General features: G+C 40.5%; 1 protein-coding gene across 2 annotated transcripts in view; it reads right to left on the bottom strand.

The window, feature by feature from the left end:
• LOC133635240 (collagen alpha-1(XXIV) chain) overlaps positions 1 to 13212 on the bottom strand; it is a 251057-nt gene that overhangs the window by 37164 nt on the left and 200681 nt on the right. For both annotated transcript variants that reach the window (XM_062028200.1, XM_062028201.1), the window contains 2 exons: positions 1924 to 1977; positions 1728 to 1835 (listed from right to left, as the gene is read on the bottom strand). In XM_062028200.1, coding sequence (XP_061884184.1) covers positions 1728 to 1835; positions 1924 to 1977 — 162 coding nt within the window. The remainder of the gene's footprint in view (positions 1 to 1727; positions 1836 to 1923; positions 1978 to 13212) is intronic.

Below are 13212 nucleotides of genomic sequence, written 5' to 3'. Positions count from 1 at the left end.
ATAAACTGTGAATAGGTCTTAGAGATGTGTTTTTTTTCTTTCTTCATCGCTACTGCGGTTTAGCTAAATATAACCCTGGCTTCAGCCACACGCACATGCTGTGGTTTTACGATGGAGAGATAAATCTTTTCTCCACACCTATCACAACATGTTCAAAATGAGGTTTGGACAAAAAAGCTGTTTTTCTCAAAAATGGATACTTTCCACCTGGATTTTTCCTTTTAGTTTCTGATTATTTCAAGCTATAAAAAGGGTTGATTATTTATAGTATTCAAAAGAAGGAGAACTGCAGACATTACATGATTTAGTGAAATAATTTTGCTTTGTCTTTTATCTAGACAGGCAATTATGTAGAGATGAAGTATATCTCCATAAATGTAAAGAATGATGCTTTCCTTCTTTTATTTTGTTTCCTTCATCACTGTTTGAAGCTACTGTGTGTCACGCTTAAGTCGACGCTTGGAGGGCGCTCGCGTTCGATGATTGTGACCCGCCCTCTTCTGAGTTCAAATCTCAGGAGTTATTTATGGTCTCGCTCACCTGTTTAAACTCTGCACGGCGGTCATTGCATCCAATTTTTGATCTTTTTATATGCAAAGATCGCTTCTGTGGGCTGTCATGCGCCCCGTGTATGGACACGAAAAAAGAAAGCCCATTAAAGTCAACATTGGTCCGTGCGGAAGTGGTTTTACAAAGTTTAACTTCTAATTGTGACAAATATAGACATTTATTCATGTTAAATCGGTTCTCTTCAACCGCTAATTGTAACGTAAGCTAGTCTGTGGTTCTCTTGCTGTATTCTTTGGTTTTATTTATTTATTTATGTTAAACTTTGAGCATGATGCAAACAGCCACTTTTAATGTATATGCACTATTTATTTGTGAATTGTATGTTTCAGTCAAAAAGTATATACATTCATTCATTTATCCTTAATATCTGGAGTTATTTAACGTATTTATTCAAACATTTGTTAATGAATTATCAAAATATTTTATATACATATATATATATATATATATATATATATATATATATATATATATATATATATATATATATATATATATATATATATATATATTTGTAACTCTATTACATTTGTATTTAATTTATTTTTATCAATATGCTTATATCTTTAATGGTTTGTTTTTATTTTCTCAAATGTTCCACGCTATATTCTGCAACTGTTTTTTTTTTAACTCTTATTTATCAACGCCTTTTTCTTTTGGTCATCACTGCATAAGTTATCTATCAATTGGCTACAAATTCTTCATTCTCCCCTCTTTAATTAGAAAATGGTGACATTTAAACACAAACACTTCATTTAAAATTAAAACACTTGCAATGACAAAACGTGAGCATGTTATGTTATTATACGTCTCCACAAGTAAAATATATGATGTGAATGAATTATCAGTACAACACATGGACTTATTTTGGTGCTGAATTGTGCAAGTGTGACCATGTGATGCTCCTTGATGTCACTTGTTAAGCATGTCCGCACTGATAAACCATACTTTACCATACCATAGCAAGCAATATGGTGTATTCTAAAAAGGTGTGATATGTCCAAGTCATTTGTTCTGCGCTAATACACATGGTGAACTCACAATTTCAACAATTAGGGAGCAGGTTGAATAATTTACATTTACTGTTCTGACCAGACCCTTAAAGCCATATATGAACAAATGGTGATCATGCAAGTTGAAGAAAAGTAGTAACGAACTGGAGGCCCTCGAGTTCCTCTGGTCCCTTTAAGCGCTGCCTCGCCTGGCTGGCCGATGTCTCCACGATCACCAGGTTCACCAACAATGCCAAGAGAACCCCTCTCACCCTGGGCAGAGACACACTTCTGTTAGCATCATATTTGACCTAAAAGGGTAGAATAATTGTACTTTTCTGTAATATCTTCGTGTATTAACCTTCTTTCCACTCCGTCCCCTGTTTCCTGGGGCTCCCAGTTTTCCTTCTGGCCCCTGTAAACATAAGTCGTTTTAGATAAATACCATACACAAAATTTAATGTATTGATAACATCATCTAAATCTTACTATCATTAGGTCAGTATCTCACTATGCTCCCTATAAGTTGTTTTGTTGGTCATGTCCCGATAAAGAAACCTTGATTAAGACCAGGATCAGGCTAAATGGGGGCCCTAAGTAGAATTACAACATTTTTGTACTTTATTTATGTCAAAATATATTTATACTTTTTAAATCAAACTTAAATTAAACATAATGCATTTTTTGTACTCAAACACATTTATACTGGAGATATATTGTTTAATTATGTATGTTTTTTAGTGCAAAACAACACATTTAACATAATGAAGTCAAAGTAGAACATGTTCCGGGCGCAACCCTGATCAAGAATCAATCACCGTACGTAGCACTAAAACTACATTTATGTATTTTTTTTAATCAATGAGGGAGCAAAAAGGGGCTGGGAATACATTAAAGTGACTCGGACTGTCAAAGTTAACGCAATATTAATGTGTTAACTATAAAACCCTTTAATTTTTTGTTTTAATTAACACTTATGCGTCTTTTCTGAACCTCGGGCAGACAAATGTTGATGCGTTCACTGGTTACTGATGAGCCACAAGTAAGACAATAGCCAGCAAAAATTGCCAAAGAAAAAGGTACATTATGGAAATATTAGGTCTAAAGCCATTGCAACTATTAACTTATACAGCATGTAATGTACAGAATATCAGAAGCGTTTATGCAGGTAGAAAAATCACAAATTACATTACCAAACATCTTTGACAATCAAACCATGATCATAACAATCCACATAATAATGTGTGAAACTGGTATTTAAACATGGAATTGTACCCCGGCCTCTGAATGCAAGTGCTCCTACAGCAGGAATTTAAATGATGTATTCCTACATAAAACTAAATCTAGCAAGACACCACACACTGCATATCCATCCATCCATTCATTTTCTTCCGCTTATCCAAGGTCGGGTTGCGGGGGCAGCAGCCTAAGCAGAGAAGCAAAGACTTCCCTCTCCTCAGCCACTTTGTCCAGCTACTCCCTGGGGATCCCAGGGCGTTCCCAGACCAGCCGGGAGACATAGTCTTCCCAACGTGTCCTGGATCTTCCCTGTGGCCTCCTACCGATCGGACATGCCCTAAACACCTCCCTAGGGAGGCGTTCGGGTGGCATCCTGACCAGATGCCCAAACCACCTCATCTGGCTCCTCTCGATGTGGAGGAGCAGCGGCTTTACTTTGAGCTCCTCCCGGATGGCAGAGCTTCTCACCCTATCTCTAAGAGAGAACCCCGCCACCCGGGGAGGAAACTCATTTTGGCCGCTTGTACCGTGATCTTGTCCTTTCGGTCATAACCCAAAGCTCATGACCATAGGTGAGGATGGGAACTTAGATCGACCGGTAAATTGAGAGCTTTGCCTTCCGGCTCAACTCCTTATTCACCACAACGGATTGATACAGCGTCCGCATTGCTGAAGATGCCGCACCGATCTGTTGATCTCACGATCCACTCTTCCCTCACTCGTGAACAAAACTCCTAGGTACTTGAAGATCTCTTCCCCAACCCGGGGATGGCACTCCACCCTTTTCCAGGCGAGAACCATGGACTCGGACTTGGAGGTGCATATAGTTTTTAAAATTGTCATTAATGGCGTGTCTTTGACCCTTTTGTGTTGCGCTGTCTAAAAAGGCATGAGGGTTAGAATACATTTAATTAAAGCAAACTAATTGTCCAGTTATGGTATTAAAAACTTGAACATTTTCTGTCTAGGGTACACTTATTAATGATAATAATAAATTATAAATGGGTTATACTTGTATAGCGCTTTTTTACCTTCAAGGTACTCAAAGCGCTTTGACACTATTTCCACATTCACCCATTCACCCACACACTGATGGCGGGAGCTGCCTTGCAAAGGTCTAACCAGCACCCATCAGGAGCAAGGGTGAAGTGTCTTGCCCAAGGACACAACGGACGTGACTAGGATGGTAGAAGGTGGGGATTGAACCCCAGTAACCAGCAACCCTCCGATTGCTGGCACGGCCACTCTACCAACTTCGCCACGCCGTCCATGATGAAACATTACATCTATCTGCGATTAATCGCAAGTAATTTCGAGTTAACTATGAACAAAATGTGATTAATCGTGATTACATCTTTTAATCGTTTCAATCAATCAATCAATCAATCAATCAATCAATCAATCAATCAATCAATTCCTTTATTGTCATTGTCATAATAACACTTAATTCATACATGTCAACGAGATGTTTTTTTTAGCTTTGTCTAGCGGCATAGAAACTGCATTGAAGTGCAGGTTGACCATAGTTTACAGTCTAGCATTGTCAAGAAGATTGCGAATAGAGGGGCGTGGGGGTGGGAACAGTCAGATGTCTGATGGGTGTTACGTTGATGTTGCAGCAATGCAATGTCCAGAGCACAATCATTGAGGTGGTGAAGAGTGAGGAAAGGGGCAGGCTGTTCATTTAGCAGTCTCACAGCCTGGGGATACAGACTGTGAGACATTCTGGTGGTCCTGGCGCAAATCGATCTATACCTCCTTCCAGAGGGTAGCGGGTTGAAGAGGCCATGTGCTGGGTGGTGTGATGTTCACCCGAACGTAAGGTATTTTATTTTGAAGTCCCGTTGCGAGACAGGAAGCAGCGGAGCGGAGGTTGCTACTGGACTATGTCTGTATGCCAGTTATGATATGCCGCCGATGCGCGAGTATTAAAAGTTACGAGTTCAAGGAATCAACTCTCATTATTTCTGCAGTCCCAAATGCAAGAACATTACATTGGCGACGAGGATAAAGACGAGGACAGTGCAAGTAAGACAACTGTTTCTCTCCGAGGAGAGGAGGGAAAGCGGCGAAACTAGTTAGCCCACAGCAGAAGCTAAGCTAATCAAAACAGCTAATCGGAGCAAGGCAAGAAACGTGACGCACCGGCAAGCGTGGCTGGACACACTTCTCCGCTTCCACCGTTTGATACGGAGACCGAACCTGGTTCCGTTGGGCCTCGCTGGACTAAATGGCTGCAAAGGTTTGAAAACTACACCATAGCAATGAATATTAATGGCGACGCGAGATTGAAAGCACTGTTACTGCACGTTGCCGGAGAGAGAGTGCATGATATTTACGACACCTTCGCAGCTGATGGAGACAAATATGCCGATGTAAAACAGAAATTATCAGCATATTTCACACCCAAGAAAAACGTCCAATACCAAGTGTATCTCTTCAGAAAATCGGTGCAGGAGCCTGGAGAAAACCTGGACACCTTTCACACCAGACTGAGGATGCTAGCAAAAAACTGCGAGTTTGCAGACATTAATGCAGAGATCAAAACACAAATAATACAAAGTTGCACATCATCAAGACTGCGCAGAAAAGCACTAAGAGAACCTGAGCAGACCCTAGAAGACATTCTGAACCATGGGCGCACCTGTGAACTGTCTGAAATGCAAGCATCAGGCATGGAAAGTGGCAATGCAGCAACAGTAAACAAAGTGTATCACAAAACTACACATAGAACCCCAAACAAAAGCACCTGGTCAATAAAGAAGCAACCCAACAACCGCTGCAGAAACTGTGGAGGTAACTACCCTCATGAAAATGAATGCCCAGCCAAGGACAAACAATGCAGAGCATGTGGAAAACTAAATCATTTTGCACAACAATGCCGATCAAAAGCTAAAGAGATCAACTACAAACAGCCATACAGGAAAACTCAACAAACATCTAAAAGTGTGCATCAGATGACTGACAGTGCCTCAGGTGAGAAAACAGGACACACATCTAGCAGCGATGAAGCTTATGTTTATGTAGTTAATGCTGCTAAACCTGAAAAGCTTCCACAAACCAAGGTCACAATGAATGACATCCAGATACATGTCCTACTTGACTCCGGGGCTACAGTCAACTGCATAAGTGAAGCCACTTATAACGAACTGATGGCACATCCCACACTAGACCCAACCGATGTTAAGATCTACCCATACCGATCAACAAAATCTCTTCCAGTGTGCGGTGAGTTTGAATGCTGTGTGGAAAAATACAACAAAAAAGCAACATGCACAGTCCTTGTTATCAAAGGTGATGGATTTAACATCTTGAGCTATGAAACATCCAAAGACTTAGGACTGATCCACATTGTTACAACAGTAACAGGCCAAATACCACGCTCAGTAGCAGATGAGTTGGTTGAAAACCACCCAGAGTTATTCAAAGGGATTGGCAAACTCCAAAACTTCCAAGTAAAACTGCACATAAATACTGACATTAAGCCTACCTGTCAACCTCACAGACGTGTTCCTTTTCACCTACGTCAGAAAGTGGAGGATGAACTTCACAAGCTTGAAGCAGATGATATCATTGAAGAAATCACTGGACCGACACCGTGGGTTTCACCCATAGTGACACCTCCCAAACCAAAAGATCCTGACAAAGTAAGGCTTTGTGTCGACATGAGACAAGCAAACACAGCCATTGAAAGAGAACGTCATATCACTCCGACCATTGATGATGTGATTCATGAGTTAAATGGTGCAACTGTGTTCTCCAAACTGGATCTTAGAGCTGGATACCATCAACTGGAGCTACACCCGGACACTACTCATCTTGGCCTGAGACGGTACAAACGCCTACGTTTTGGCATTTCCTCTGCAGCAGAAGTGTTTCAAAATGCAATTCAACAGTCCTTACAAGGACTACAAGGAGTCAAAAACCTCAGTGATGACATCATTGTGTTTGGCACAAACCAAACAGAACATGACAATAACCTTCAGGCCCTATTTACAAGACTCAAAGAGACTGGGCTCACTTTGAATCGTGAAAAATGTGAATTCTTTGGTTTCATCTTTTTCGCAGACGGTGTCTCAGCTGATCCAAAAAAGGTCGCAGCTGTTCAACACGCCCCTGACCCTACAATGCCTGCTGACATCAAAAGCCTGCTAGGTATGGCTAACTACTGCTCCAGATTCATTAAAGACTTTTCATCCATTTCAGAGCCACTGCGCAACCTGACCAGGAAAGACACACTGTGGACATGGGGACAAGCACAGCGGGATGCATTACAGGCACTCAAAGACAATCTTACCAGTGACACCACAATGTCATACTTCTATCCTAACAGACAAACTGAACTGATCGTGGATGCTAGTCCAGTGGGATTAGGTGCGATCCTGTGTCAACATGATGAAAAAGGGATGAAGCATATCATAGCATATGCGAGTCGATCTCTCAGTGATGTGGAAAGGAGATACTCGCAAACTGAAAAGGAAGGGCTTGCCATTGTGTGGAGCTGTGAGCACTTTCACTTATACATTTATGGACATCCTTTCACACTTGTGACTGATCACAAAGCACTTGAAATCATATGGAATAACCCAAGGTCAAAACCACCTGCCCGAATCGAGAGGTGGGGACTCAGGCTTCAACCTTACAACTTCAAAATCGAATACAGAAAAGGTGCCGACAACCCAGCTGATTTCATGTCTCGTCACCCCCTGCCATCATCAACCAGCGAAAGCACTCGTGCAGGTAAAGTAGCAGAAGAGTATGTGAATTTCTTTGCACATCACTCCACACCGAAAGCCATGACACTGCAAGAGATAAAAACAGAGACTCTGAAAGACCCCATTCTACAGGAAGTCATAAGTCATATCAGGAATAACACGTGGCATCTAACTGACAAGTCACAATACGCTGACACATTAAAGCAGTTTAAACATGTTTGGAGTGAGCTAACAACAACGCATACATCAGACATCTTACTGAGAGACACTAGGATTGTTGTTCCGGCTGTTTTGCAGGACAGAGCAATACAACTTGCCCATGAAGGACACCAGGGCATCGTCAAGACCAAAGCACTACTCAGAACTAAATTATGGTTTCCAGACATTGATCGCAAAGCGAAAGCAGCAGTTCGTATCTGTCTGGCATGTCAAGCTACTACACCAGTCACACACAATGAGCCATTAAAAATGTCACCCCTACCTGAAGCACCATGGCACAGTGTGAGTGCAGACTTTTATGGACCACTTCCCACTGGAGAATATCTCCTCGTGATTGTAGATGATTACTCCAGATACCCGATTGTTGAAAGCGTGAGATCAACATCAGCTAACACAGTCATTCCATTAATGGACGAAGTGTTCTCTATGTTTGACATTCCCAGGGTTGTAAAGACTGACAATGGCCCACCATTTAACAGTAACTCTTTCTCACAGTTTGCAGACTACCTAGGTTTTCACCATCACAGAACAACACCCCTGTGGCCTCAAGCGAACGCCACAGCTGAAAGATTCATGCGAACCCTAGGCAAAGCTCTGCGTGTGGCTCAAACACAAGGTATTCCTTGGAAACAACAACTTAACATCTTTCTACGTGAATATCGATCTACGCCTCATAGCACTACAGAGTGTTCACCAGCTGAACTTTTGTTTCAACGCAAAATGTACACAAAAATTCCTTCTTTCAGTAACGCTGCTAAACACAGTTCAGATGCTGATGTGAGAACAAAAGACAGCAATGCAAGGTCCAAAATGAAAACCGCTGCAGATGCTAAACGTCATGCAAAACCTCATTCACTCATTCCCGGTGACACTGTACTACACCGCCAGCCCAAGCACAACAAACTGTCAACACCTTACAACACCAAACCTTACAAAGTGACCAACGTGAAGGGCTCTATGGTCACAGCCTCCAGGAATGGACACTCAATTGTCAGGAATGCATCCTTCTTCAAAAGGATTACACCTGAACTTGAAAATGTCTCTACACAGCACCAGGACAGCACTTTATCTACTGCTGCATCCCGGTACCCATCAAGAGACAATAAACGTCCACCTACTTATTTAAAGGATTACGCTGACTAGAATCTGATCGCTCATTGAGTCGGTGTAATAGTTATTGGTCATGTGAGCAATGTTTTGATTTTGTGTTTAACTATACAAGTGACAATTTACGTTAAAAACTACATTGACCATTTACTGTTTACTATTTACATTTACTATTTTTTCAAGTAAGCACAATGTTCAGTAAAAATAACTTTAATGTTCACAGATGACATTTTCTTTGAATACAGGCTGTCGTATTTGCATATGAGTGCCATTTGATAAAAGCTAAAGGCACGCTTCTTTTGTTTAAAAAAAAAAAGAAGAAAAAAAAAAAGGCAAATGTGATGTTCACCCGAACGTAAGGTATTTTATTTTGAAGTCCCGTTGCGAGACAGGAAGCAGCGGAGCGGAGGTTGCTACTGGACTATGTCTGTATGCCAGTTATGATATGCCGCCGATGCGCGAGTATTAAAAGTTACGAGTTCAAGGAATCAACTCTCATTATTTCAGCAGTCCCAAATGCAAGAACATTACAGGTGGTATCTGTCCTCCAGGATGTTATGTACTCGCTTTAGGCAGCGAGTTGTGTACATGGCACTCATCTCTGGGAGTATCGTCCTTGTAATTTTCCCCGCCGCTTTAACCACTCGCTGGAGGGCCTGTTGGTTCGCTTTAGTGCAGCTAGCAAACCACACTAAAAAGCCGTAAGTTAGGACACTGCTGATGGCACAGTTGTAAAAGTTTACCATTGATTTCTGCGGAATGTTTGCGCATTTTAGTTTCCTTAAAAAAAAAAGACGTTGTTGGGCCTTTCCGACTGTAGAAGCAGTGTTAATGTCCCAGCATAGATCTTCTGTTATGTTCACCCCTAAAAATTTGAAATGCTTGACCCTTTCTACGAGATTGTTATTAATTAAAAGTGGAGGGTGTTTGTTCTGCCCTTTCCTGCGGAAGTCTACAATTAGTTCTTTGGTTTTATTAGTGTTAAGAACCGAGTTGTTGATAGCACACCATGAAGCCAGCTGTTGGACCTCTGCACTGTATGCTGTCTCATCATTGTTACTGATGAGCCCAAGTACCGTGGTGTCGTCGGCATATTTGACAGTGAGATTGGATGTTGAAGAGGCTATGCAGTCATGTGTGAAGAGGGTGAAGAGCACAGGGCTTAGCACTCAACCCTGTGGGGCACCGGTGTTGATGGTGAGCGTGGCAGAAATGTGCTCGCCTATTTTCACATACTGTGTGCGATTCGTTAAAAAGTCCAAAATCCAGTTGCAGAGGAAGGTGTTCAGACCAAGGTTGTGAAGCTTAGATCTGAGTCTGATTGGCCTTATTGTGTTAAGTGTTGAGCTGAAATCGACAAAGAGCAGTCTTGCATAAGTGTCCTTAAGCCAGTGGTTCTTAACCTTGTTGGAGGTACCGAACCCCACCAGTTTCATATGCGCATTCACCGAACCCTTCTTTAGTGAAAAATTTAAAAATTTTTTTTTCAAATTCAAGACAAAGTTATATGTTTTTGGTAACACTTTACTATGGGGCACATATTCTAAGTAACAACGACTCAATTTAGAGTTATTTGGACACTAGGGGAACATATTTTAAGTAACAAAGACTACATTTAGAGTTATTTGGACACTAGGGGAACATATTCTAAGTAACAAAGACTTAATTTAGAGTTATTTGGACACTAGGGGAACATATTCTAAGTAACTAAGACTTAATTTAGAGTTATTTGGACACTAGGGGAACATATTCTAAGTAACAAAGACTAAATTTAGAGTTATTTGGACACTAGGGGAAAATATTCTAAGTAACAAAGACTTAATTTAGAGTTATTTGGACACTAGGGGAACATATTCTAAGTAATAAAGACTTAATTTAGAGTTATTTGGTTAGGGTTAAGGCCAGGGTTAGAGGGTTAGGGTTATAATAAGGCCATGCAGAATAAGTCATTAATACGTACTTAATAATAACTAGTTAAGAGCCAATATGTTACTAATTTGCATGTTAACAAACAACTAATTAATGGTGAATATGTTCCCCATACTAAAGTGTTACCATGTTTTTTTTACTGGTGCATAAAATGAACCGTGCATGAACATCACCTTGTTCAAACAACAAAACCAACACAGTGCATAAACTCACAACAAATTACACACCTGCAAATCAGTCAGCTGTTGCTGTATCCGTAATACGCCGATAGGGAGAAGTTTTTATTTACACGATGATTCGGGTGTGTTTTGACTTCCGCTGAACCCCTGAGCCCGACTCACCGAACCCCTAGGGTTCGATCGAACCCAGGTTAAGAACCACTGCCTAAGCTCAAGATGGTCAAAGAGTCTATGGATTACAATAGCGATGGTGTCTTTGGTGGATCGGTTCTCCCGGTACGCGAACTGATAGCCCTAACAGTAACAGCGCACTGTCATTCATTCATTAATATTTTACATGCAATTCTTCATGCACAACAGTGCAATTGGCAGCTCTGATTCAAACCTTGATATGAGAGCACATTAGAAACCACTTGTGTTGTGTTTAGGAATGTCTAAATATACACTTTTATCCAAATTAATCCAACCTTGCAGAAACATACAAGTCAATAAGGAAGACACTAAACAGCACATTGGATTATGTCAATAGGAAATTTAAGTGCAAAAAAACCCATGACGGAACAGTTGATTGACAAAGTATGATGCACACTCAGGTGTTACACAATTGCTTAATAAAAGCGTTAAGGGCGTATTCCTTCTTTCTTAAGTGTCTTTGCTCATGCAAAATTAAACACGATTGACATAGAATAAAATGCAATCATATTTGATTGTGGTTCATCGAAACTATCCAAAGCATCCTTGTGATTAATCTGATTAAAAATGTTGATTGTTGGGTTTAAACTTTTGTGTTGTTAAACTCAGTTCCACGGGAGCTTTGCAATAGTACAGTGTGCTGACTTGGTGGCCTCCCAGACCTCAAGCACCCCGAGTTAGATCAGAATCTGTAAACCCCAAAACACACAAGTACAATTTCAGAGGACAGAAGCGCCTCAAATTACTACCCATTAATGCTGAGCCTTGTTGTAGTGAATACTGACCTCTGCTGGTTTGTACTGTCCCCTTTTTTCTTCTTCTCCCAAATGTAATAATATTTCTGTTGGCACCAACATGCCAAATGGATTTTTAGTTTAATTCATGTATCATGAATGCTAATATAATTTGAATAATTGGCAACTGTGGAGAGATATAAACCAAAACAAATGTTTGTAGAAATACAAACGTCCTCTGTTGCTTCCTTTAAAGGGGAACAACATTTTTTAAATTTTATTTTGCCTATCGTTCACATTTGTTATGAGACACATGGCGACGGATGGATTTTTTTTTTTGCATTCTAAATATTAAATAAACGTAAATAAAAGTCCGCTTACAGCAGAGCCAATGGGAGCACCACTATTTCGCCCATAAAATCCAATAAATAACCATTCAAAAAGCGCCAACAATACTCCATTGACTTGAATATTAACCAAGTATTAGTGATATTGTTATTATAAACGCTAACACAGACAAACTATTTCTAGCGGCACCATGATCACTTCCTGCGTGCCAATGTTTACATCATCAAGAGGTCTACTGCTTTCTCGCTTCCCTGCTCCCTGTAAATTTATAGCAGATCACAAATCATGCGTCTCACCTGGACAGAAGGTGGCTGGTGATATAATCCGACAAGTTGGGACACTTTGACTGCCATTTAGGACCTGGAACTGGCGAGAACGACACAAAAAGCGCATGTTCCCCAAACACCCTCCCACCCCCTTTCTTTGCAAGGATTCTGAGTCATTCTTCATTTAAATGGGAATATTTGAACCTCCCAGCAGTCGCCATCCTAATGACAGCAGACCCTGTACAGTAAGTGATGTTTTAGTATGTTTGTTAGCTCTCATAACGTATGCAGTGAGTAATAATCAGTGAAGAGGAAAAAAACAAACAAACGTGGTGATGCCTTTTTGAAATGAATGAGCTGCGTATACTTAAAATGATTAAAATACGTAAATAATGAATGTTATTATAAATGTGCTTGTTACTACATTACATACTGTATATACTTACATCATGTATATAAAACCCTAATGGAGGTGTTTGGATGTTTTTTAAAGGGCTTTATAGGTGGAATAGAGCAACTTCCATAGGCTCCATTGTAACCGGACATTTGATTTAATTTAATTAATATTTAAAATGCATTAAAAAAAATCCATCCATCGTCATGTCATTCATAATGATTATGAACGATAGGCAAAATAAAATAAGATCCCCTTTAAGGATTTTTATGTCACACGCAAGATGGAGCCGGGGTGAGGCACAGCAGGGGACGCTGCATATATGTGG

Source organism: Entelurus aequoreus, linkage group LG19 (assembly GCF_033978785.1).
Source record: "Entelurus aequoreus isolate RoL-2023_Sb linkage group LG19, RoL_Eaeq_v1.1, whole genome shotgun sequence".
Taxonomy (NCBI): Eukaryota; Metazoa; Chordata; class Actinopteri; order Syngnathiformes; family Syngnathidae; genus Entelurus; species Entelurus aequoreus.
The sequence above is the reverse complement of the archived record's forward strand: the minus strand, read 5'-3'. Positions and strand labels throughout refer to the sequence as shown.